The 26,957-nt window shown below is 35.7% G+C and overlaps 3 protein-coding genes across 4 annotated transcripts; 2 read left to right on the top strand and 1 right to left on the bottom strand.

The window, feature by feature from the left end:
- The first annotated feature begins 930 nt into the window (after positions 1 to 930).
- On the top strand, positions 931 to 8,254 carry LOC140805750 (putative white-brown complex homolog protein 30). 2 transcript variants are annotated; one of them, XM_073162042.1, is made up of 14 exons: positions 931 to 1,815; positions 1,893 to 1,969; positions 2,073 to 2,345; positions 2,632 to 2,695; positions 2,785 to 2,931; positions 3,058 to 3,092; positions 3,464 to 3,537; positions 3,788 to 4,692; positions 6,054 to 6,350; positions 6,492 to 6,941; positions 7,141 to 7,289; positions 7,397 to 7,686; positions 7,779 to 7,928; positions 8,008 to 8,254. In XM_073162042.1, exons 1-14 carry the CDS (start codon positions 1,580 to 1,582, stop codon positions 8,050 to 8,052), a joined length of 3,192 nt encoding a protein of 1,063 aa, XP_073018143.1. In that variant the 5' UTR covers positions 931 to 1,579; the 3' UTR covers positions 8,053 to 8,254. The 2 variants fall into 2 exon arrangements, with proteins under 2 accessions (XP_073018143.1, XP_073018142.1); XM_073162041.1 differs by having other exon boundaries at positions 1,086 to 1,815; positions 7,779 to 7,912.
- A 4,868-nt stretch (positions 8,255 to 13,122) lies between these two features.
- On the top strand, positions 13,123 to 16,626 carry LOC140804481 (uncharacterized). Its single transcript, XM_073160517.1, has 2 exons — positions 13,123 to 15,187; positions 15,356 to 16,626. The coding sequence occupies exons 1-2, from the start codon at positions 13,123 to 13,125 to the stop codon at positions 16,624 to 16,626; spliced, it is 3,336 nt and encodes a 1,111-aa protein (XP_073016618.1).
- A 4,780-nt stretch (positions 16,627 to 21,406) lies between these two features.
- LOC140804257 (phenylalanine ammonia-lyase) lies at positions 21,407 to 24,525 on the bottom strand. Its single transcript, XM_073160151.1, has 2 exons — positions 23,873 to 24,525; positions 21,407 to 23,345 (listed from the first exon to the last, which is right to left on the bottom strand). Exons 1-2 carry the CDS (start codon positions 24,259 to 24,261, stop codon positions 21,596 to 21,598), a joined length of 2,139 nt encoding a protein of 712 aa, XP_073016252.1. The 5' UTR covers positions 24,262 to 24,525; the 3' UTR covers positions 21,407 to 21,595.
- Between the last annotated feature and the right edge of the window lie 2,432 nt (positions 24,526 to 26,957).

Here is a 26,957-nt window from a genome sequence, read left to right on the forward strand (position 1 = left end):
CGACTTTGAAAGCATTGATGTGTTCGCGAAGATGGTTGTGGGGTGAGGTGAAAGGTAATAAGTCACAGTTTAATTTTGTTATGTACCTTCATTTTAATTTTTTTTACTGTATTTTCTTTCTTTAAAGTACTTTTTTTTTTTACAATTTGAAATTACAATTCTACTTTTCCAATGTATTTTTTCTATTTATTTTTGTAGTTAATTCTTCAAGTAGTTTACCAATTTGTCCCACCATTCTTGATGAAGAGGAAAATGATACCGAAGAATGTGTCTGAAATATTGTCTACTCGCTGATTTTATATTGATCTGTTTAAATTATGTTATGACTTATTTTTGGAGATGTCAAGATTTTTTTGGAGAGCTAGTACCTCTTTTTTTATGTAATTATTTCTGTCGTGAAATAATTTGTTTGTTATTATTAAGTGTGATCGAAGACATGAATTAATTTTCCACAATGTTGTATTTAGAGGATTGTCTTTTCATAATTCAGTCATGTGAGAAGAAATATTACTTTTTTATTTTAAAAAAACTCGGGTCTCACGGATCTACCCGGTCCCGTTTCGTATTCGAGGTGAGGTTAGTCCGAAGAATATTTAATCGGGATGAGACGGATAATGGGTCAAAGCTTTTTCATGGGGAGGGTATTGGGTTTAGCCAAATCCGCCCCATTGACATCTCTAAGCGGAATAGATCAGATGAGATAAACGAACATTAGTTCGAATAGTTGAAAGTTATTCATGATATATGATATTCGTCGATGACTTGTTATCCGTTCATTTGATGCCAAAGTCTGATAATAGGATTCTGTGGATGCAAAATGAACACGACTCGGTTCTGCATTTTTATGTACACACATACCCTGTTCCCATTTTCCACATAAAATTTCCCGAGAACCAAAACTGCTATTTATGCGCTTAATTTGGAAATCCTGTCCCGCAATATGTTTGCGACTAGTTTATCTTAGAAAAGGGTGTGTCAAAGAGTGTGAATTAATGTCCCGTAGATGTTCCTCGTCCATTTTCTAATTCGAATTCGAAATTTCGAATCTTGTTTGTTACAATCCACTGAATATTGTTGGCATGTGGCTTGGGCCTTGGGGAGAAGTATTTATTTATTTGATCTTTTTGTGGTAAATGATATGTGCATGCATGTACTATGTGACGAGAGAAATCAAGTAAAAAAGGAGTTACATTTTTTGAGTCCATACATTGCGCCATCAATCTCTCCCCGCCAATTCTTCATCCAAAAACAATGGAGCTTCTCCCCAACACTGGATACCATTCTCACATCTCACCTCTAAACACCTCAACAGAAAGAAAAACTTTCGGCTTTTTGGCTCAAGAATCACCCCCCTCAAATCTTCGTCCTCCAAGCCCTTTGATCAACCTCCATGATTCTTGTTTTTTTCCCAAACAGATTATGTAAAAGAGCGTTGATCGGATTGGTGATAAAGATTCTTGGGAATCTTTGAGCTAGCTTCCAGCATTTGAGCAAACACTGTTGGTAAAGCGTTTGTTTTTGTGACGTTCTTGGATGAATTTCCTTATGTGTGAGATTTGGAAAGATTTTTGTTATTAAAATGAGAGGAATGAAGATTGATTCCTCTTGTATTCAATCACTGGTGCTGTTTATTTTGGTTCTTATTCTGGGTTCTTCACGGCTGGTTTGGTGTGTGGATGGGGACGACTACTCGAATACTGGTAATCCTACAGCAATACCATTGGTTACATCTTTTATCTACAGCCAAATTTCCAATCTTACAAAGATATTCAACAAGGAAATCACCAACAGCTTGGGATATTGCATTAAGGATGTGTGAGTTTCATGGACTCCTTTATATTGGATATTTTTGTTCATATTATTCGAATTCGTAAGAGTTACTTCTTCCCCAGGGACACTGATATGAATGAAGCATTCAATTTTTCCAGCAATCTGGATTTTTTGAATAATTGTGTCAAACAGACGAAAGGTATTATGATAACAAAGATGACAATTCAGTATTTTTTTAAACTAAATCTTGCTTCAGTGCTCTTTATAACCTTATTGCTGACAGTCATTGCTTAATTTAACAGATGTTACAAAAAGGATCTGTACAGCAGCAGAAATGAAGTTCTATTTCACTAGTTTTATGGACACAAAATCATCCCATGCTCAATTCTTAAAACCAAACAGAAACTGTAATTTAACTTCTTGGGTCCCTGGTTGTGAGCCTGGTTGGGCTTGTGGGGTTGCTTCAAATGTTACAGTTGACCTGAAAAACTCGAAGGACATCCCTGACCGGACTCGTGATAGTCAACCTTGTTGTGAAGGTTTCTTCTGCCCTCGAGGCCTCACTTGCATGATACGTAAGTGCATTCGGTGATTCTTGTGCATAAGCTATGCATTGTTTTGCTGCTATCAGTAAATGGGAATATTGCATCGTTTTGCTGCTATCAGTAAATGGGAATATTTAAAGGTTGAAAAAAAATTACCTTGGAAGATGCATATTCAACTGTTATGGGAAAAAAAGGATTCAGGACTTTCGTAAACATCAGAAACTCTTACCTATAATTGAGCACAAATGCTCGCTTGTTTGTTAATGAAGAATTGAAAGATCTAACTCATATATTATGTTTTGCCACGGTATTGTAGCTTGTCCTTTAGGCTCATTTTGCCCACGTTCAAAGCTTAATAAAACCACTGGCATATGCGATCCGTAAGTCTTTTTTTCCTGCTGGACATCAATTTGTATTACTTGTCGTTTATATGATCTGTTGATATACATGCTGGTAAAGAAAATTTCAGGTATGCTTATCAATTGCCTCCTGGTAAGACAAATCACTCGTGTGGTGGAGCAGATAGATGGGCCAGTGTATCCAGTAGTGAGGAGTTATTTTGTTCAGCTGGCTCTTATTGTCCAACAACCACCAAAAAGATTACCTGCACCAAGGGGTGTGTATTAAACCACTAAAACATTTCAAAGAGCACTCGAATAATTCATAATTGGTCACCACATTTTTATTTGGAGTATGTTTTTGCTTGTTTATATGCTAATGATCAATGTTTATCCACATACAGACATTATTGCAGGCAGGGCTCAATAGACCAAAGAGGTAATATATAAAAACATATTAAATTTATGCGTAAACATACTAATGCATTGTTTCCATATTCTGTGTCCCAAAGTTAACCCCATCTTTTCAGCCATTTGAAATAAGGTCGTAAGGGCCAAGAGCTTTTCATTAACATTGATATTGTCATTACACCTTTTATGAAAAGGGATAAATGCCACTAGCTGAATGTAAATGGCTCTTTTTGAAAAGAAAATTTGATTCAACTTTCATGGCGAATATAATTAGATGACAGTGGTTATACATAAACGAGGTTTGCATTTTGATACTATTAAGCGGTGTTGAGTTAGGTACATACTGTCACACGTGATGTATCCTGTTGTTGCTCATCTCCTTATGCTTAATACTTGCAGCTTGCTTCAAGTTGAGTACTTGCACTCCAAATTCAGACAAGCAAAACATGCATGCTTATGGATTCATGCTCATTGTAAGTTTTTGCAGACATGTAATCACGTCTTGTCCTACAAGGGCACTGAAGTTCTTTCATACATGCACACCTTGTTGTCTTATTGACATGCTATGCTGTGCACGCATTCTTGCCAGAAAATTTCTTTTGACCAATAGAAGTTAAAAGTAGATGCAAATGGCGGAACAGTGGATTATAATTCCCCAAAAACGTATAGGTCATAGACTAGAAGACAACTAATATTCATAATCTGATTTTATTTGTTGTGCAGGGAGCTTTAACCTTGATATTGATAGTTTTTTATAATTGCTCTGATCAAGTCCTCACAACTCGATATGCAAGATTGGCCAAGTCTAGAGAACGAGCTGCGAGAAGTGCCCGAGAGACTGCGCAAGCAAGAGAGAGGTGGAAGGTTGCAAAAGATGTTACCAAGAAGCGAGCTATGGGCTTGCAACAACAGTTGTCGCGTACTTTTTCACGCAAAACTCAAGGGGATCAATCGAAGAATTTGAATAAATCAAGCACAAATGATACACAACTTCCACCTAAATTTCCAAGTACTGCAAGTGCGCCTTCCTCTGGTGCTCCAAAAGCGAAGAAGGATTCGAGCAGTCTCACCAAAATGTTGCAATCTCTTGAAAATGATCCAGATGGTCAAGGTGGTTTTCATATGGAGATTGGAGACAAGAATATCAAGAAGCAAGTTCCCAAGGCAAAACAGTTACATTCTAAGAGTCAAATATTCAAATATGCATATGGTCAACTCGAGAAAGAAAAAGCTATGGAGCAGAAAAACCAGAACATGACCTTTTCAGGAGTTATCTCAATGGCCACTGATACAGACATCAAGACTAGGCCTACAATTGAAGTTGCTTTCAAGGATCTTACTATAACTCTGAATCACAAATTCAAGCATCTGATGAGGAGTGTTACAGGGAAAATACTGCCTGGTCGAATATCTGCTGTCATGGGTCCATCAGGAGCAGGGAAAACAACATTTCTTTCTGCAGTGGCAGGAAAGATAAAGGGATGCACCATATCTGGTTCAGTTCTCATAAATGGAAAGCCCGATCCCATTCAGTGTTACAAGAAGATCATAGGTTTTGTTCCCCAGGATGATATTGTACATGGAAACTTGACGGTAGAGGAGAACCTCCGCTTCAGTGCACGATGCAGGTATCTGGACTTGTTTACTCATTGTGTTCCTGTAGCAACTATAATCATCCCATTCCATGATAAAAATCACACGAAAAATATATATTGAACTGGTAACTTATAAGGCATAGAAAATCTCTAATATATTTCATATGTTCTATTTAAAAATTATGTTCTTGGCTTCACATTTCAGCATAGTGTAAAATTAAAATTATATCAACTTGGGCATATGACAATGCTGGAGATAATAAAAGTTACTGAAGGAACAGAGAGTTGGCCAAGAGTGTTCGGAGCAATACTTGTTTTCTTACACAAGAAGTCACCCTGTAATTATACATAAACAAAGCCTAATAGAGAAGAAAAAATTGAACCTTTAACCCAAAAGATAGGATAAATTTAGGGCTAATTATACAAAAGAAAATCTTTACCATACAAGGAATGAAAAAGCAGCTTAAATCAACACTCTATGCCCAACTTATTGAAGGAGTTGTAGAAGAGAGAATTGGTGCTCAGCGTTTGCCAGCACCTTACCTTGTTTTCATGCCTTGAGAACTTTCCATGAAACTGTGTAGCTTGAAGCAAGTGTCGGTAGTATGCTTTGGGTTTCCGCAGTGAGAGCATTTTACTCCCTCTGTCGGTTCTTTAGACTTTAGAGAAACATCGAATTCTCCACCATTTAAAAATCCTACGATCAATTCCTGCTACCATGAAGGAAGGAGAGTTGGGCAGAGAGTTTCTGGAGCAATCTTTTTTCGTTCTATTTAACTTGTACCTTTTACAAAAAAAAATTACAATGTAATTATGCACAAAATAGCCTAACTGAAGAAGGAAAAACTAAAAACTTCAGGCTAGCAGATAGGCTAACTTTATGACTAAATTTGCCACACAAGGAATGAAAATATAGCTCATCTCAACAATTACAAACCTTTCAACCATAAATTAAGTTAGGGAGTCGTGATGCATTCAATGTTTACATATTTGATTGTCTTTCGTTGTGAATATGTAAACGCAGACTGCAAATGAATTATGTCGTGCAGTTGCTCTAATCAGTTCATAACGTCAAATTCCAGGAGTTAATCTTGAATACATGCTGTAATCTATTGAGACAAGCCCTTTTCATCAGTTATGCAAACCTTATTTCTTTAATTAAAGAGTATGTCCATTTCAAGACTACAGTTTGCAATTTCTTTTCCCATTAACTTAGAAAATTTCATTTTTGAATGCTAAGTTGACTGGGAAAAATATGTTTCTGTTTTGTGGTGTTGCAGTAAACTTCAACTTTCCTTTCATTTAATTTATTTGCTGACACCTTGTTTTGTCATGTGTCATGTCTTTATTTCGCGGTCTGTGTATGTTGTATGATTTCCTCCTACTCTATAAAGGCTTTCTGAAGACATGCCGAAGCCCGATAAGGTTCTTGTTGTTGAAAGAGTTATTGAGTCCCTCGGACTACAGGCAGTCAGAGATTCACTTGTTGGGACAGTAGAGAAGCGAGGTATCTCCGGAGGCCAGAGGAAACGAGTAAATGTTGGGCTCGAATTAGTCTTGGAACCTTCATTACTAATCTTGGATGAGCCTACATCTGGATTGGACAGTTCATCTTCCAACTTACTTCTTAGAGCTCTTCGACGTGAGGCTCTTGAAGGAGTAAACATTTGCATGGTTGTTCATCAGCCAAGGTGGGTCATTAAAATGATCACCTACTGTTCTTCTTACATATTTGAAATATGCTGTCATATAACAAGCAGACTTTTATGCATCCATGTCCGTTTCTTTCTATACTTCCAGTATTTACAAGTTTGTGTCTTCCGGTATTTCAGCTATTCTTTATACAAGATGTTTGATGACTTGATCCTTTTGGCGAAAGGTGGCCTGACTGTGTACCATGGACCGGTGAAGAAAGTTGAAGAATACTTCTCTAGCTTTGGACTGGCCGTACCAGATCGGGTCAATCCTCCAGATCACTACATTGACATTCTTGAAGGTTTGGTGAAACCAAGCTCAGGTGTGACTGTTCAACAGCTACCGGTTCGATGGATGCTTCACAATGGATATCCAGTGCCTCCAGACATGCTTCAGTACTGTGATCAAATTGGAAATTCGTCTGCTGATGCTGGTAATAGTTCTAGTGATACTCTAGAACCTGCTTTTGCTGGGGGTTCATGGCAGGACAATCAAGAACATCAACAACTCCTCTTTTTTCAAAGTCATGATTTATCCAATAGAATTACACCTGGCGTGATGCGGCAGTATAGATATTATGTTGGAAGGTACATAACCTGAGTCTTTTTGGTGTCATCTATGGGGTTTAGGACTCTTACTTTGTATTATGTTTTTCATATTGCGATAGAGACCTGATGGTCTTCAAATATTGCAAGTATGACATATTGTTTTCAAAGGATACATTATTTTTACCCCTATGTTTTTTCCGCAATTATGTCGGCATTTATATGTTGTAATCTTTTTCAGAAATAGCAAGCAACGACTACGAGAAGCCAAGCTACAAGCAGCAGATTATATGATCCTTTTGCTAGCTGGAGCATGCTTAGGAACGCTTTCTAAAGTGAAGGGCGACACGTTTGGTTATCATGGTTATATGTATACTATCATTGCTGTCTGTAAGTAACTTTTTTAACAGAACCTTGTCACACGTCCATTTTCACTTCATTTTTAAATTTGTTTTGCTCTTTATTACTCGTATCTGAAAATAAAATGGTATTTGCAGCACTCCTTTGCAAGATTTCGGCTTTACGATCATTTTCATTGGACAAATTACACTACCGGAGAGAAAGTGAAAGTGGGATGAGCAGTCTAGCATATTTCCTCTCCAAGGATACAGTAGATCACTTCAACACCCTTATCAAGCCTGTGGTTTTTCTTTCCATGTTCTTTTTTTTCAACAATCCAAGATCAACATTCGTGGATAATTACATGGTTTTGCTCTGCCTAGTGTATTGTGTGACAGGCATAGCCTACATATTTGCCATCTTCCTTCCACCTGGTCCAGCACAACTGGTACGCCATCTATAGACATATCAACCACAAACTGATTATTCGCAAGGTGTATTCATGTAAAAATGATTAAGCCTCTTTTCTTTGTGATACAGTGGTGTGTGCTGCTTCCTGTCGTTTTTACCCTCATCTCGAATCAAGGTAAGGACGATAAATTTGGAAGGGTATTAGGACCCTATTGTTATCCAACATGGGCTTTGGAAGCGTTTCTCATTGCCAATGCTCAAAGGTCAGAAACTTCACATGTTAGTACCTGAATTCTCGAGTGTTTTTACAGTTCCCAAGTTCTGAATTTGCATGATCTTTGCTTTGTCTGTTTTACAGATACTCTGGAGTGTGGTTGATAACACGTTGCGACGCGTTAAATGAACTGGGATATAGTGTTCACCATTGGAGTTATTGTCTTGTTTTATTGGTACTCAGTGGTATAGGATGCAGGTTTATAGCTTTCTTCTGTTTGCTCAAGTTCGGAAAGAAATGAATCAGTGTCATCACACATTTTGTATCTAAACAAAAAACATGAAAGCGCTCTTAGCAGTTTTGTAGCATAGTTGCTATTTATTATGCCTTGCAATCATTTCAAAATCGTGTTCCAACCATCCCCCACCCGTTAGTTGTTATTTTTATTATTATTATAGTACCTTCTTTTTTTTTTTACGTAAAACAAAATATAATAAATTAAAATTTTAGATATTAATTTTAATATGAAAATCACTCTAATGTTATTATTTTTCATATAAAAGATTAATATTATTTTTAGATTAAAAAAAATTTAATTTACATGCACACATTGTTATGTGAGAATGTTTAATAGACAATATTCAAGATACACACCATGTCCCTTATACTCAGGACGGCAATATATTACATATGATTGGCTCATTTGAGGTATTGTAGCTTTGTTTGGATTGCTTCTGATTATAAAATAATTAATAATAATAATAATTAGACAAAAACTTGTGTGAGACGGTCTCACGTATCGTATTTTGTGGGACAGATCTCTTATTGGATCATCCATGAAAAAGTATTTTTTTTACTAACAGTATTACTTTTTATTATGAATATCGGTAGTTTTGACGCGTCTCACGGATAAATATTCGTGAGACCGTCTCACAAGAGTCCTACTCTAATAATTAATGAAATTCGGATAAATAATGTTGACGATGTTAGACTGATTTGAACTTTCTTTTGGTTTTGTCGCGATGTTAATGTAATAGGACGCCACATGTTGTAGGTTCCATTACAACTTTGCGAAAACCCGTTTCGAATCCGTTGGATTAAAGTATTGCTGCTCTAAACGAATTGAGCTGGTTTGTCGATAAATTTTTTACTTGTCAAATTTATAGAACTCGAATGGAACCAAACTCGAACTCGAACTCGAATTTCATTTTAGAGCCGAATTCGATCCAAACAATTAAAATTTTCCATATTCGAATCGAACTCGAACCCAAATTCGAAAAGTATTATTGCAAAATTCCTAGTCAGTATTCGTTTTGATATTTTTGCTTGTTTGTTAATTGTGCGTGTTTAGTGCGTCGAGGGGTGATCATATTCAAACTATAGCGTGTGCGTGTATGAAGCATTCATTTTTCCTAATAAAAAGTGATATCTATCATATTCGTCGGAGCTCCGGTGTCCTGTCCCATCGAGTGGTAATATATAAATAATGTAGTGGGCCGGTGAATTCAGTGGATTAGATGATTGGAACTGCAGAAGTTGACCGTGATATTGGATCGAATATGGGAGAGCAATTAGTTCAGAAACAGACAGAGAAATATGTGCCGCAGTTTTTTGGTTTTATTATGGCTCCTATTATTGTATCACATATACCCCATGGACATTAGGCCCAAAACATATATGAGACCCTTGGTTTATCTCTAATCAAGGTGGAAGGCCCAACACGACCTATGTATTCTCCTATAAATATCAGGTTCAAATGTATAATTGATGGATTCAATATATTATTTTTCAACATTACCCTTAACTGCTCTTTATATGACAAATCGGTATGTTTCATATACTCAGAAATATGAAGATACCATATCTCAAATGTTACCATATAAAGCACTAGTTCCAGAAAAACAGGAAAAAACTGTCACCACTGTAATATATTACACACTATATAATGATCGGCACGTATTATTTATGAATCAGCGCCATCGATAAATATGAAACATGAGACGAACTCGATTGGAACAGAAGATCAGTATTGTATTCGAATGTGCATGCTCAGCCACCTCCATTGCCATTATCGCCTCCACTTGAACCACCACCCCTCTGATTAAAGTACTCTCTCGGTATGTTGTGATGATTTTCATCTACTTGTGCAGCAACTGTTTCTGTACCAAAGTTGTTGGTTCCACCAGTAACTAGAGCTCTCCTGGGAGCCGTGAAGCAAAAGCTAGCCACCAAAGGAATCAAGAGAATTGCCACCACTTTCATTTTTTCCCTTTTCCTGAATGCGCTACAGATTTTAAAAAACCACGGTTATATTATATTATGGAGCAACACAATTCGCATGAACTATTAGATAACTAGCATAGTGACAGACGAATAGTACTCAAGTGAGAGCATATAAAAGGAGGTCGAAAATCGGGTTAGAAAACATCAACCCGAACATGATTTTGGTCGAAAGGAGGTTGGAAGAAAACTCTATCCAGTTATATAAAAACTTAAATTTGATGGAATCATGTTCAAATCATCTTCTTGAGAGGAGTTTAGCCTAATAATTCTTTGTTGCTATTAAACTTACCTGGATCAGGCAGAAGAAATGTGGATTGATATTAATTTCACTCGCACACTTATTTATGAAGGCAGGCTTTGTACTGTTTGTTTGGTCGTGTTAAAATTTTATTAATCATGGGGTATCCCCAGTAATGAGACAATACTAAGTGGGTGACCTATTTTTACCTTTCTAGTGATTATGAGATTCACCAATTATTATTTTTTTAAAAAATAAAAAATAAAAAAGCAACAATTATACATAAAACTCGTGAGACCATCTCACGAATCAATTTTGTGAGATGAAACTTCTATCCGACCTAATTTATTCCTCTAGGTATGGTTCGATCTGTCCGTCTCATGAAAATATATATATGAGACCGTATCACATGAGACCTAATCATAATTATGAATGGAAAGAGAATTTGTTGTTTCTAGATGATGATGTTAATCGAAATTTTATTTATAATTAGAAATTTTTAAATCATATGTATTGTTTAATATAAATTTATATTTCATCTATATATGTCATAATTGAATAATTTGGACTGTGAATAAGTTGCCTAAATAGGAAAATTCCACTTAGTAAGTGGGATTAATGATCAAAAAGTCAACTCAGAGTGAATATGGATATACTGTTTCAGTCACTTTATGATTGCAGTGACAATGAGACATACCCATAATTTACTGTAATTTTTAAAAGAAAATATTTAATTGCATAATTACAGAAGAAATCATGGCGAGGAGTGGCTCACAATCCCAAGTAATGCTCAACTTTGGGGCGCATTTCGCGTGTTAAAAAATAATAATAAATTAATTAGTCAATAATATTTCCTTTTATTAATTAAAAATTAGATAGAGATTTTTTATTTTTTATGCGATTAAGATATAATAAAATAATTTATAAATTAATTTAAAATAAGGGTTATTTATGTAATATAGAAGGAATCAGCCAACCTACCGAATATAGTTATTTGTCACATTCTTGATAATATAGTAAGAAATACATATTTTAATTGCAAAAAAATGAGTAATTATATGTTTTTCTTGTGTCTGATTGTAATACTGGGATATCTCTTTCTTACAAAGAAATGTCGTTTTTAAAACTCAACTGCAAAAATTTACTTTTTGTAAATTTTATGGTGTTTATTTTGTTTTAGTTCAAAGTTTATTTTTTCACACATTAATTAACGTATTTAAATTTGATTAATTATTGTAAACAAATTTATAAAAATCATAAAAAAAATTAATTTAAATTTTTAAATTTGATTTCTAATATTTTATAACAAGAGAATAAGTCAAAAGTCGACTATATATGCACACAACACACACACAAAAATCGAGTTAATGAACTAAAATCATATAAATGGAACATACATATCTACAAATTAATTTAAACACACCTTCAAAAAAATTCAGTTATATAATTTATAATGAGAACAAATACATTTTTACAAAAATAGTCAATGTGACTCCAAAACATATGTATAGGTATCGAAAAAAAAGAAATAAAAAGCATTAAATCAGTCATTTGGAGATATTGATATGCACTTTAGCGACAACTAGGGGTAAGTGAAAAAAATTAGTATACTCTACTGAAGGGAAATATAATTTCCATAGTAAATTGATTTCCCTAATATTATCTTTTCCTTGTAGATTTGATTGACTATAATATTTAATTATGGTTTTGCCTTTCTAGATAATTAAGATTTTATTGTGATATAATATCTTTCTTTAATCTAATTTCATTATTGATAAGATTATGTGGAATATTGGGTTTTATCTTTCTAGATATTATCTTTGTGATAAATATCTTCTAGATATTATATTTATGATAAATATCTTGAAGATATGATATTATTGGTTTAACTCTTGATTTCTTTATTTTGTAGATTTTCTTGTGAGATGAAAGTTATAAATAAGAGGTGATCAACGTGAGAGGAAAGAGGGTGAATAGAGAGAAGATTGTAGAGAGAGAGACTAAGAGAAATTCATAGAGTTTTAGTGGAGGAGTTTTTCGTGGAAAGTTTCGTGAAGAGTTTTCACGTGAGAAGATTTTCGTGGGAGTTCTTCGTGGTGGTCGTTTCTCTCGGTCAAATATTCACTCACATGTGCACGCTCAGAATTTCAGAGAAAACTTTATTCAAGAGATGTTGTTGTGCTGGTTTACGTGTTGCCCTGAATGTTGCCAACATCTACAGACAACATCCGTAACGATGTTGGCTGAAGATCGTGTTTAGCTGCTTGTGTTTTTAGGGATCTCGTTTTTGCTTTCTTATTCATGTTTTAATATTGTTGGTTGTTTTTAGAAAGCTTTATTTTCTTAACTTGTTGAGAAAATTGATTTTTGGTACAATCACTAGTGATAGGTTTTTGTGTAAACATTGTGGTTTTCTAGTGATTGATTTTTGCCATAAGGCACCGCACAAGTATTTATACTTGTGCATATTTAATCTTGTCCATCTAATTATTTAAAGTGCATTTGTGTTATAAAAGTTAATTTTCCGCTGCGTGTAGATGTTGTCCGAGATGTCGTAACATCTGACACAACACCTAATTCTGATAAAACACAAATTTACTGTTTTTTATCTTATTCTGATATTTACATTATCCTTTGATATCTGTCGGACGAAATAATCCTAACAAGTGGTATCAGAGCCAACTCTTGATATACTAAGTGCTGATTCTGGTTTTTGTTTTGTTTGACAGAAATATTTAATGGACATCACATTTGCAAGTGCAGCACTTCGACCACCAGTCCTTGATGGTACTAATTACAGCTTATGGAAGGTCAAGATACGATACTACATAAAATCCCTAGATGAACGGGCATGGCAGCGCGTCATCAACGGATGGACTCCACCAGTCGCAACAGATCAAGAGGAGGACAATCGACCAAAGCCTGAAAATGACTGGACTGCTGACGAAGTGCAAAATTCAAATCATAACTCAAAGGCTTTGAATGCTATATTCACATCGGTTGATATGAACATGTTCAGTTTAATCACAAACTGTACTTCGGCTAAAAGTGCATGGGATATCCTTCAATGCCATTGCGAAGGGTCTGAGAGTGTGAGACGAACCAGATTAAGGATGCTTACCTCCAAATTCGAAATGATGAGGATGGAGGAATCTGAAAGCATACTTGAGTATGATCGACGTCTACGGGAGATTGCTAATGAGGCATTCAGTGCTGAAGAATCTATCTCCAGTGAGCGTCTAGTAAGCAAAATCCTCCGTTCTCTGCCTGAAAGATTCAATATAAAAATCTGTGCAATAGATGAAGCTAAGGACACGTCTAAGATGTCAGTGGAAGATCTTATCAGCTCACTACGCACGTTTGAGATGAATCTGGATATGCAAAGAAAGGACAAAGGGAAGACAATTGCACTTCAAACTTCTAATGACTCCTACAATGAACTTCTACAAATATCTCAAGAAGTCAACGATTCTGATCTCTGTGAGGATTCTATCTCTTTTAACACAAAGAAATTTGGGGATTACTTGAAAAGAATCCGGGAAAAGAAAAAGGATACACAACCTTCTAAACATTCTAGTCTTCCTGAAAAGTCACAAAGGTTACCTGCGAAGTTACCAATTCAAACTAGGAATGAAGGCAAGGGACAATTCAAATCAAGGAAGTCTGATTCTGTGCAGTGTAGAAAATGCCAAGGATTTGGTCACTACGCCAACGAATGTGCAAACAGATTACGCAAGAGCAAAGGGTATAATGCATCCCTTAGCGATGAAGAATCTGATCTTGAGGAGAAGTCCACGGATGAAGACAATCAAACCTCTCTAACTGCACTACTGACAGAAACCCGCTGGCTACAAGTGAATCCTTTGGGTGTTGCCCTAGGTGTTGCTACACCTGGCCACAAAATTTGTGAAAAACCAGTCTGTTTCAACTCTACAGTTTCTGAAAACTTGAATGAAGATGATCTGGAGGCTGAAGGTGAAGAACTTACTCTTGAGAGTGTCCAAGAGCTTTATGAAGAACTGTTTGAAGATTGGACCAAAAGAAACAAGCTTAATGCCAATCTGGTGAAAGAAAATGCTGAACTGAAATCGGTGATGAAAGAAAATGCTGATCTAAAAGCAGTGGTTGCTAAACTCGAGGTAATTTTGAGCAAAAAGGATTTGGAACTTGGTAAGACCAGAGAAGATCTTCAAAGAGCAACTGAAACCCTGTCCAAATTTAATACAAGCACATCCAAGCTTGAATCCATACTTTTGATGGGAAGAGATGACAAGAAAGGCTTAGGGTTCAAGGACAGTGTGTTCGAAACAGGTGAATCTTCCAAGTCTACAGTCTTTGTGAAAGGAAAAGATGATACATCTCCACAACTTCAATCCAAGTCCCCCATCAAAAGCTCTCCTCCAAAAAGACAATCTGCGGCACCCATCCCTAGGAAAAGAAAACGAAGGTACGTATGTCATTACTGCTTTAAGCCTGGTCATATCAGGCCATACTGTTTTAAACTCAGGGATGATCGCATGAATCAAAAGTCGAGCCAGATGTTGCCCCGAATGTTGTCCAACACTTTCCGCAACACCTCCCACCATCGACCTACAGTAAGACAAATTTGGGTCCCAAAGGTAAAAACTCAGTGTAAAATTGTCTATACTTCGTTGAAAACTAATACTGCAGGTCATTGGTACTTTGATAGTGGAAGCTCACGCCACATGACGGGATCACGAGAATATCTCACCGATTATGTTGAGCAAAAATGTGGTAGAGTAACATATGGAGGGGGAGCTAAAGGAAAAATTGTTGGAAAGGGTACTTTGAATGTTGAAGGACTGCCAAAGCTCCACAATGTGCTTCATGTCGAAGGATTAAATTCAAATTTGATAAGCATAAGCGAATTGTGTGATGATAATTTGCATGTCAAGTTTGATAAACATACTTGTGAAGTTTTTGATGAAACTAACTTGTGCATTATGACAGGTACAAGGTCTTCGGACAATTTCTACCAAATAGGTGAAGAGCTTTCATGCAAACATGCAGAAGTTAGTGAACTCAACCTATGGCATCAAAAACTTGGACATGCTAGTTTCAAAACCCTGAAGAATTTGAGTAAGTACGATGCTGTACGAGGTATGCCTAACCTATCATCTAGTACACCATATGTTTGTGGAGACTGTCAAAAGGGTAAGCAAACTCGTGTGTCACATCACATGTTGTCCCACTTTGGGACAACACGTTGCCTCGAAATGCTACACATGAATCTTATGGGTCCTGTGGAAGTCGAAAGTTTTGGAGGTAAGAAGTATTCCTTTGTTTGTGTTGATGATTTCTCACAGTTTTCATGGATAAGTTTTATTAGGGAGAAATCAGACACCTTCAATGTGCTTAAAAAATTGGTCACAAGGATTACAAACATTCATAATTTGAAGGTGAGTAGGATAAGGACTGGCCATGGTAAGGAATTTGAAAACTCCTCATTTTCATCTTTTTGTGACAAAAAAAGTATTTCACATGAATTTTATGCTCCAAAGACACCACAACAAAATAGGATAGCCGAACGTAAGAATAGAACACTTCAAGAAATGGCAAGAGTGATGTTGAATTCAAAGTGTATTTCAAAGCATTTTTGGGCAGAAGCCCTTAACACCGCTTGCCACATTTCAAATAGGGTGTATTTGAGAAGTGGTTCGACTATGACATCGTATGAGATAATTATGGGAAAGAAGCCTAACCTTAAATATTTTCATGTTTTTGGTTGTGTGTGCTATGTTTTGAATGACAGGGATAAACTTGCAAAATTTGATTCAAAGAGTGATAAGTGTTTGTTTTTAGGATATGCCACTAATAGTCGTGCTTATCGGATGTTTAATCTTAGAACTAGGACTATTATGGAATCCATTAATGTTGTTTTTTATGACTGTGCAGATTTGAAAAAGAAAACAGCCGAAGATAATGTGGAAGACCTACTGGAAATTCCAATCATACTGGAAAATGCAGATGTTGCTCAAGATGTTGCCCCAGATGTTGCAACATCTGACACAACACTTGACACTGAAGTCACTGAAGCTGAGGACGAAACGAATAATGATGATGGACAGAATATTCCAAGTAAAATTCAGAAAAACCATCCATCATCTCAAATAATTGGAAGTATGCATGAAGGTGTCCAAACTCGAAATAAAGAAAAAGTGGATTACCGAAAGATGGCTGGATTTATTTGCATGAGCTCCTTATACTCACAGATTGAGTGAATATCTACTGGTAATTGGATTCAAACGAGGTGAGGTAGACAAAACTCTTTTTATTAAGAAATCTAAAGGTAAGATTCTTATTTGTCAAGTCTATGTTGATGATATAATCTTTGGTTCCTCATCTCAAAAGCATGCTGATAATTTTGTTTCTTTCTGTGTCACTTTCAACTGCTGAATCCGAATATGTGGCAACAGGAAGTGGTTGCACTCATCTTTTGTTAATGAATCAAATGATTGAATACTATGGACTTTCAAGTGAAACTTTAGTTGTATACTGTGATAATTCGAGTACAATAAACATTTCAAAAAACTCAGTACAACACTCTCGAACCAAACACATTGACATTGGTCATCACTTTATTCGAGATCTAGTAGAGAAAGGATTGATTCGGATGAAATTTGTTGATACAAATAACCAATTGACTAACATATTCACAAAATCATTAGACTTTGAGAGATTCTCCAACCTTAGAAAATCTCTTAGCATATGTTCTGCTTGATCATTCATAGATGTTGTCTCAGATGTTACAACATCTCGGACAACACCTAACATGCATGTGCATTTCTAGGACTTAGACATAATGCATTTTCATTCATACTGTTATATGATGTGTTATCACTATGTTGCATAAATCTTCTGGTGCACTTACAATTTCTTGTTCTATCTAAACTTAACACACTTGGATATGCTTAACAATCTGATTAAATCACAAAATAGTTGAAGGATGATCATGTACTCCGTGACATTGTCTCATACGAAAAGTGACTTGAAAAGATTGAGTAAAAAGAAAAATCAATTATGCATATGCTTTGTATCAGAAGAAAAGATGGGAAAAAGCTACCTAAAAGAGTCCAATGAAGACTGTGCTTTTAGTGTGGGAGCTACCTCTTCTGAATTTAATACAAAGGGCAAAAATAGAAGAAAATGGAAAAAACTACCTAGAGGAGTCCTAAAGAAGACCGTTCTTCTAGTGTGGGAGCTACCACTTCTATGATCAGAAAGTTGATAAGTCTTTCCAAGTGTGAAGAAAAATCAAAATTGTTTTCTGAAATTGTGCGTGTTGTCAGAAGATGTTGCCAACATTTGTGCCAACACTTCATTTGTGAACATATCTCATATTTGTTTTCATGTTTCTAATTCTGTTACATTCTGTTTTAGGCATAAATAGGTCATGCATAATCATGTCATTGTGAATATTGTTGTGTCATGAGGACATGAGTATTTCAACAAAGAAGATTCGATGAAAATCCAAATTTTACGAAAAATTGAATATCTGTGATCTTTGATGTTTCAGTGGTGTTAATTCGATGTGGGTTTCCATTCTGGATTTTTTTTGAAATGATTTTTGACGCAATTATCTCAGTCTATTTGGATAGTGATTATGGGCTAAAGTTGATATTGTCTCCTATGAGAACTTAGCTTCTGACTATCGTCTGGATATAGAGGTAGATGTCCATTCCAGTGTTTTTATAACCGGACCGTTAATCGAACCGGTCAAGTCTTAAAAAATGGTTCAACCGGTTCAACCGGTTCGACCGGACGGTCGAACCGGATCAATAAAATTAATATTTTATTTATTTTATATAATAAATAAAATAGTAAAATATTGATTATTTATGTTTTTATAGTTTTTATTTAATTTTTAAGATGAAAATTACAATAAATATCAAAATAAAAATCATTTTTCAAATTCAAAAATCCAAATTACACATAACATGTAACCAAATAGTGATGACCAAGTTTAAGTGTCCAAGTAAACATCAAGATTAATTATAAAAAAAGTAGCAAACATCAAGTTTCTTATATAAAAATCATTTTTCAAATTCAAAAATCCAAAGACCAAATAGTGATGACCAAGTTTAAGTGTCCAAGTAAACATCAAGATTAATTATAAAAAAAGTAGCAAACATCAAGTTTCTTATAAAAAAATTTCTAGTTGCAAAACCGTCGCTATTTAGCGACGGTTTTAAAAAAACCGTCGCTAAATAGCGACGGTTATTCTTTAACCGTCGCTATATAGCGACGGTTTTTGAAATAACCGTCGCTGATCTCTGGGCAATTTTTTTATAATTTCACAGACCCGGTCGGTTCCTGAAGACCGGCCGGTTTCCGGTTTTTCCGGTTGAACCGGGTTTTAACCGGTTTTTTTCGGTTAAACCTGTTTTCCAGGTTTTTATTTATGTCCGGACCGGTCTGAAGGCCGGTTCACGGTTGAACCGGTCCAACCGGCCGGTCCGGTCCGGTTTTGAAAACATTGGTCCATTCTAGACAAAAAGGGGGAGAAGATGCGACTCAAACTCAATGGACTGTCAATTGAAATGATCAAATGATAACATCTATCTGAATTCCCTTGCTCGATTTCTTTTTATTTTGCTTTCCCTGATGTGTTTCTGTTTTAATGAACTGTTAATGATTTTTGCAGGTGTTGTCTCAGGTGTTGCCAACACTACGAACAACATCCGTACTAACTTGATTTTATTCAGGGGGAGAAAAATTCTCATATTAAGGGGGAGTTCACTGAAGATTAACTGAGAAATTGAGTTTGATTTGATTTTGTCTAGAAAGGCAAAAGGGGGGAGATTGAAGGAAAATATAATTTCCATAGTAAATTGATTTCCCTAATATTATCTTTTCCTTGTAGATTTGATTGAGTATAATATTTAATTATGGTTTTGCCTTTCTAGATAGTTAAGATTTTATTGTGATATAATATCTTTCTTTAATCTAATTTCATTATTGATAAGATTATGTGGAATATTGGGTTTTATCTTTCTAGATATTATCTTTGTGATAAATATCTTCTAGATATTATATTTATGATAAATATCTTGAAGATATGATATTATTGGTTTAACTCTTGATTTATTTATTTTGTAGATTTTCTTGTGAGATGAAAGTTATAAATAAGAGGTGATCAACGTGAGAGGAAAGAGGGTGAATAGAGAGAAGATTGTAGAGAGAGAGACTAAGAGAAATTCATAGAGTTTTAGTGGAGGAGTTTTTCGTGGAAAGTTTCGTGAAGAGTTTTCACGTGAGAAGATTTTCGTGGGAGTTCTTCGTGGTGGTCGTTTCTCTCGGTCAAATATTCACTCACATGTGCACGCTCAGAATTTCAGAGAAAACTTTATTCAAGAGACGTTGCTGTGCTGGTTTACGTGTTGCCCTGAATGTTGCCAACATCTACAGACAACATCCGTAACGATGTTGGCTGAAGATCGTGTTTAGCTGCTTGTGTTTTTAGGGATCTCGTTTTTGCTTTCTTATTCATGTTTTAATATTGTTGGTTGTTTTTAGAAAGCTTTATTTTCTTAACTTGTTGAGAAAATTGATTTTTGGTACAATCACTAGTGATAGGTTTTTGTGTAAACATTGTGGTTTTCTAGTGATTGATTTTTGCCATAAGGCACCGCACAAGTATTTATACTTGTGCATATTTAATCTTGTCCATCTAATTATTTAAAGTGCATTTGTGTTATAAAAGTTAATTTTCCGCTGCGTGTAGATGTTGTCCGAGATGTCGTAACATCTGGCACAACACCTAATTCTGATAAAACACAAATTTACTGTTTTTAATCTTATTCTGATATTTACATTATCCTTTGATATCTGTCGGACGAAATAATCCTAACATCTACTCTACTCGAGAACGTATCAAGTTGCTTGATGCTCAATTTAGATTTTATTGTAATTCTAAATAAATAAGAAACATATATAAGTAAATAAATATATATATGTAATCGAGTAACTCGCAAGCTATTCTAATAGACATATGTAAAACTCAAGCTCGTCTCAATTAAAGATTCGAGCTACATGAACTCGGTCAAACTGAGCTCGAGTCGATTTTTGACTGAGCCTCTCATAAGCTACTCACGAATAGCTCGACTCATTTGCACTCTTAGTGACATCAACAAAATAATTAGAGACAAAGCAAATGGTAATTTGATGGATATAAAGCGTGAAAATTAAACAATAATAATGTTGAAGAACTTGATCCATTTATGAATGATAATAGAAATAATAAATTATTATGAACTCCTATGAACAAATTGAATGAATATGATAATGTTAATAATAAAAGCAAAAAATTATGTGAGACGATTTTATAGGTCGTATTTTGTGAGACGGGTCTCTTATTTGGGTCATCCATGAAAAAAACATTAATTTTTTTGTTAAGAGTATTACTTTTTATTGTTAATATCTGTGATTCGTTAGACCGTCTCACAAGAGACCTACTCAATATTAAATATAAATTAAGAGAGAAAAAAAAAAAAAAGAGATTCCCTTTGGATGTTGATGATGCAGAGAATCGGGATGAAACCGATAAAAAAAAATATTAGACTTTTTTAGTAAAAAATGATCTTAATAGAGATGATGTTATTATGTTTTAAAAACTATGATAATAAAAAGAGAGTGGCCTATTATTAAGGAGGTTCCATTTTCTAAGGTCCATAAAATCTATTTGGCACTAATCTTACATTATGTTACATTACAGTTAATACCGACTTTGAAATGTCGTTATTTGGGTTTTCTTCCTTGGATCAACAATTTCAGAAAGAGTTTGACCGAAAGGGAAAAAACTTTGTCACATTCACCAATGATTACAGCATAAAACAACAATTATGAAGGCGATAATCAATGACAGATCCAAGAATAAATAAGATACCATAAAAAGCCCCAGAAATTTGGAAACAAATTACGAAATCACGTGGTAGTAATCCGCAATTAAATAATGATGACACAATTTTCTTATTATATTTTTCAGTTTGATCCAAAAAAATTAAAAAGTTGTCCACATATAACACTGCAAATCAAGTAAAGGATTTTAAGTTTTACAGCTACAGTATCTGAGATTTTTACAAGCTGTTGCAACTTATGGAAACAAAATTAAACAAAAAGAACAGATATCTGAAACACGTGCTTTATTTTTTAAACAACGAACAACTTGATTTTCTGAACATGAGATTTACGCTAGCAGATTGGAAGAGGTGCACCATTCCAGCCCTCCAGGCATTTTAACAATGGATCAATAATCAATCCTTTGCTCAATGCAGTGAATACTTTGTCACATTCCTCCCCGGGAGAGGTAACGTTTTCTCCTGTCAAGAATTTTGTGCCGAGTTCCTCTCTGATGAATTGATACAAAGGGTATGATCTGCATTCCTTGATCTTGTTAGAAATCCCAGGGTTCCCATTTTCAAGTGCGGCTCTTGCGCCCTCGACTTCTTTAGGTAGAAGGGCCTTCAGTTCATCCTCGAAAGATTCGATCTTTTGGAAGATAGACGTACTCACGTTCTTCTCATTTTCCCCATTCTTCAAGGCATGCTCCACAAGCACTTGTCTGAGTTTTTGCATCAACGGGTAGGTCGCGCTGCAGGGGTCGTCAATGTATGAAAATACGTATTCACGGTCAACCACCCGGAGCAAATCCTTCTCGCAGAATCTTGATGGATGAAGCTCTCCATTGGCACCCATTGTTAGAGTTCTCTTAGCTACTTGGCTCACAGTGTTCTTGACAGCAACTCTCAGATTCTCCTCCAAGTGTCTCAAATCGATAGCTTGGCATAAGGCGATTAGGTAGGTGGATGACATGAGTTTCAAGATATCCAAAGCCTCGGCTGTCTTTCTGGAAGAAATCAACCCCAGAGAATTCACATCTTGATTGTGTTGTTCCGCGCTTTGGACATGATTTGTGACAGGATTCGCCAAAAATTGGAGCTCAGAACAGTAAGCGGCCATGGCGATTTCGGCACCCTTGAAACCATAATCCAAGCTCGGATTCCTCCCACCAGAGAGATTTGACGGCAACCCATTGTTGTAGAAGTCATTCACAAGCTCGGAGAATTGAGCGAACATCAGCTTTCCAATTGCTGCAATAGCCAATCTTGAATTATCCATCGAAGTTCCAATAGGTGTGCCCTGGAAATTCCCACCATGTAAGGCCTTGTTCCTCGAAACGTCAATCAAGGGGTTATCGTTCACAGAGTTTATTTCTCTTTCGATCATTTTTGTGGCTGTTCGGATGACTTCAATCTGAGGCCCGAGCCATTGGGGCGATGTTCGAAGTGCGTATCTATCTTGTTTCGGCTTCTGCAATGGATCTGTTTCATGTAGTTTCTGTGCAGCCTTCACATATGCACTGCCGTCAAGAATATGTTCCATTATCGCAGCAGCCTCAATCTGCCCCGGATGATGCTTCAACTTATGCGTCAAATGATCCGTAAACTCGGGTTTCCCATTCATAACTTCAGCGAAAACAGCAGACATAACCTCAGACAACACAGTGAGAACGTTGGCCTCGAAAAGGACGATCGAAGCCAAGCCTGAACCAACAGCTGTGCCGTTGACAAGTGCAAGCCCTTCTTTAGGCTGCAACTCGAAAAATCCTCCATTCACACCCGCCAGTTTAAACGCTTCCTCGGCATTAAGGGATTCGCCTTTAGGGCCAACCGCTCTAGAGTTGGGGCGACCGGTTAGTAGCCCAGCAATGTAGGACAAGGGGACAAGGTCGCCGGATGCTGTGATCGTGCCACGGAGAGGGAGACAAGGGGTGATATTGTGGTTAAGGAATTTGGTGATGGCTTCCAAGATTTCGAACCTGATGCCGGAGTACCCTTGGAGAAGTGTGTTGATTCTCACTAGCATGGCTGCTCTAGTTGCACTGTGCGGCAGAGTATGACAAGTTTCCGTCCCGATCCCGAAAATTCCGGCATTTAGGAACCTGAAACAAGTCAGATCCACAATTGTTAGGGGACATTTCGTCATGTTCTTGTGATTTCATCTCAATTTTTCCTCTGAATTGTCATTTGTAACATACAAAGATCAACTCTATAACACATGTAATACAATAGAATTTTAGTTTCGAAAAATCAAGAAATTTATTTTCATTTAGACCTCTCAATCCGCACCTATATATGTATCACATTTACGTTACACATGCTCATTGCTATAACTATTTATAGCTAACATTTTCTTCCTTACTCCAATAGAACAGGGCCAAAATAGTGCTCGATTTGATTTTCTTCAATTATTTTAGCACTAACGGAAAAATTATAATTTTTGAAATACCTTCGTGTTTCAGTTTATTTAAGTTTTATAATAATTGAATTGATTATTTCTTTTTTTACAATTGTAAAATATTCTTGAATGATAACATGACAATTATCATACTCAAGGGAAAAAGTAGGGAATTGATGTAAATTAGCAAAAAAATAAAGATCGAAGTTTCGAGTAATTTAATTGTTGTACCTAATGAGCTCCTTCTGAAGAGCACCGCCCTGCTTAGTTCTTCGATGCGAGGTGGAACCGAAACCAGTGGTGACGCCATAGCTATCAGTCCCTTTGTTCATGCTCTCCATCACCCAATCACTGCTTGCCTTCACCCCAGCCCTGGCCGCCTCCACCAGCTCCACCGCCACCGCATTATCCCTGGCCGCGATCGCCGCCACCTGCGATATGGTCAGCGTCTCCCCTCCAAGTTTCACCACCGGCTTCCTGAACTCCTCCACCATCCTCTTGACCTCATTGAGATGGCTCCCTTTCATCTCCTCCGCGGCCACCCCCCAGTTCAGAGGATCCTTGTTCACACAAAGATCAGACGACAACTTCCCGTTTGAGTACTGGTGCCCGTTCTCCATCGCAATGATCACAGCCACAGGCGACAAGGTACGTAACTCCTCAAGACACGAACACCAACACAAGTTCTCCTCTAAACAAGCTTGTGTGTGTGTGTATCAATATGTTAGGTAGGGAAGGAAGGAAGGAAGGAAGCGTATGTAATGTGCAAGTTATTTTGAGGGGAAAGTCCTAGAAAACAAAGTAGGATATGTGGGTGATATAAATAGCGAGGAATGGGGGTTGGTACAGTTTGAATGAATATGTAGGCAGTCGGTGTACGTTTGATTTTGGTAGGTGGGTTTTGTGGAGGAAGAAGATGGAGTTGCAGGCGGACAGGTCCATTTTGCGAGGGGAGTTGGTTGAGGTTCCATCTTCGCCGTTGATTGCATGCTATTGACGGTGTAGATGCGGGCGTTGCATGGGAACATGATATTGTGTATAAAAAAGGATTTAGCTATGTGCAGGTAGCTGGTGCTTATGGGATTGGTGAGGGTTATTCTTGATATTTCACATTTTAGTCCATTTCAAATAATTAAAATTAAAAAAAACGACCAATAACTGTAATAACGAGAGTAAGTCTCTTGTAAAACGATCTCACGAATCTTTATCTGTGACACGGATCAACCGTACCGATATTCACAATAAAAAATAATATTTTTTTCATAAAAATAATATTTTTTCATGAATGGCCCAAATAAAATATTCGTCTCATAAAATATGACATGTGAGATCATCGCACACAAGTTTTTGTCTAATAATGATTGGGGTTGGATTGCTCCTTTCATCCGGTCTGTGCATTTTAAGCTTATTTTTTTATCAAATGTAAAAATTATAATATATAAATAAATTATCGGTTAATTAATTGTTTAATATGATCAAACTATGAATATTTAAAATTTTATTTCACATAATATTATATTTTAAATTCTCTAAAAATAATTGGTGTGGTGTTGAAAATTGAAATATACATGGGACAGTCGACTTTTCAAAAAAGAAACACACGCACTAAACTCTGTTTCAAACCCTCCCGGTCGATTCAATTTTTTTATATAAAAAAATTGTATTTTCTCCTTTTAATCTGTTTGACCGTCTGATTGGAGCCATTTTTAATGAAAAAAATAGATAAAAATATATTTAAAACCCATTTTTTTTCCCTGGGAAATACAGCATTTATAGAAAGTTTGTCCTAGGTTCGATCATTTTGTCTATTCACTATTTGTTAAAAGACCAACGTAACGTCAAAGTAAGAACTTTTGGGGAATATGCGGGCTTTTCGATACTATGCTGCTAGAAAATTACATGTATCGATAATTTCTATAATATATAGTTATACATGATCTAATAAGTATGTCTATTATCTAACCATTTTGAATTAAATAAATAAGAAATGTTTCTTATGTTAAAGTAAGTGTTAAATGAGTCAACTTGTGATTTAGAATTTATTAATTATTATGTAGAAACAATCTTTATTTTAATAATATTTTTACGGTTTTATCCAATTATGACATTTACTTTATCTGTATATTCATGAAACATGCATAGATAAAGTGCTTGTATTTGCAAATAGTACGATGAGGCATGTCTCTCAACTTAATATCGTGAAACTCATTAGAAAGTGTATCATATATTCTAAACATGTTTTAAGTCGAGTAAGTCATCTAAAATAAGGATGAAGGTTGTCTGAGCATGATATTAGCATATTTGATTTAAATAACATGTTTCATTAGTAACGTATAAAGATGTCTATTATTACATATGGGTGATCAATTGATTATGCACTGAACAAACATCCATAGGACTGTCCAAATAATTATCGTTTGTCGAGTAAAATAGGTGACGAGGTTGAGTATAATTTTGAAATATGTAGGAGCCAATACATTGTAGTCGGTGACTCACAATTTGTTTGCGGAGAAAGATATCATATAGGATTTGATGAGTTAATATCGCAAGGAATTTCTAGCATGAGTAAAACGTGTGCATTTTGGAAAGATTTTCCCTTAGTTGCACATACCATATCATTGTTATTATTCAAAGGTAGATCACATCGTTATAAAATTCATATACTACTATTGATATACCAATAGTTAAATATTCGATTGTGATATATGAGATGAAGGGACCATACTGTATGTTAACCTTAACTTAAAGTTCTTAAAGACACTATCAGTAATACTTATGGGATCATGGGGTGATATTACTATACACTCTTACCATGATCTGATGGATGCAATCAGACTTGAGTTTTGACATTCTTTATCAAGGGGTTGATGAGAACAATTGGGCTAATTAAGGTAAGTTTGAATAAGAATAAATATTATTCTGAATCACATTAAGTCGTGAACTCACGGTTAATTGTATCCTTGAACTATTGAGATTCATACAAGTATCGTATTCTATGTTACCATTGAGATAGTTAAGTTCAAGGAGTTGAATTTGATGTCTATAATTTGACGGAGATCAAATAGATTGGTTATAAAGAAGTTTATAAGTGAATTTCATATGATGGAAATTGGAATGTGTGGAAGTTGGAGTAATTGCTAATTAAATGAGGAGAGTAGAACTGTATATTTTGATGAAGGAGTTCACAAAATTGACAGCGGACAAAAATAGATAAGTGAAATTTTGATTTTCGAAATTTTCAATTTTCATTATAAGAACAAGATTTATACCCTCTGTACATCGACGTTGTCTGATTATCGATCGGATTTATAACGAT

Source organism: Primulina eburnea, chromosome 11 (genome assembly GCF_022965805.1).
Source record: "Primulina eburnea isolate SZY01 chromosome 11, ASM2296580v1, whole genome shotgun sequence".
Lineage (NCBI taxonomy): Eukaryota > Viridiplantae > Streptophyta > Magnoliopsida > Lamiales > Gesneriaceae > Primulina > Primulina eburnea.

Coding starts and splice junctions, on each gene's coding strand:
- LOC140805750 (XM_073162041.1), top strand. CDS start 1,580: ATGAGAGGAATGAAGATTGATTCCTCTTGTATTCAATCACTGGTGCTG. Junction 6,942..7,140: donor TATAGATATTATGTTGGAAG/GTACATAACCTG, acceptor AATCTTTTTCAG/AAATAGCAAGCAACGACTAC. Junction 7,290..7,396: donor GTATACTATCATTGCTGTCT/GTAAGTAACTTT, acceptor TGGTATTTGCAG/CACTCCTTTGCAAGATTTCG.
- LOC140804481 (XM_073160517.1), top strand. CDS start 13,123: ATGGACATCACATTTGCAAGTGCAGCACTTCGACCACCAGTCCTTGAT. Junction 15,188..15,355: donor AGGAAAAATTGTTGGAAAGG/GTACTTTGAATG, acceptor GCATTATGACAG/GTACAAGGTCTTCGGACAAT.
- LOC140804257 (XM_073160151.1), bottom strand. CDS start 24,261: ATGGAGAACGGGCACCAGTACTCAAACGGGAAGTTGTCGTCTGATCTT. Junction 23,346..23,872: donor CTTCAGAAGGAGCTCATTAG/GTACAACAATTA, acceptor GACTTGTTTCAG/GTTCCTAAATGCCGGAATTT.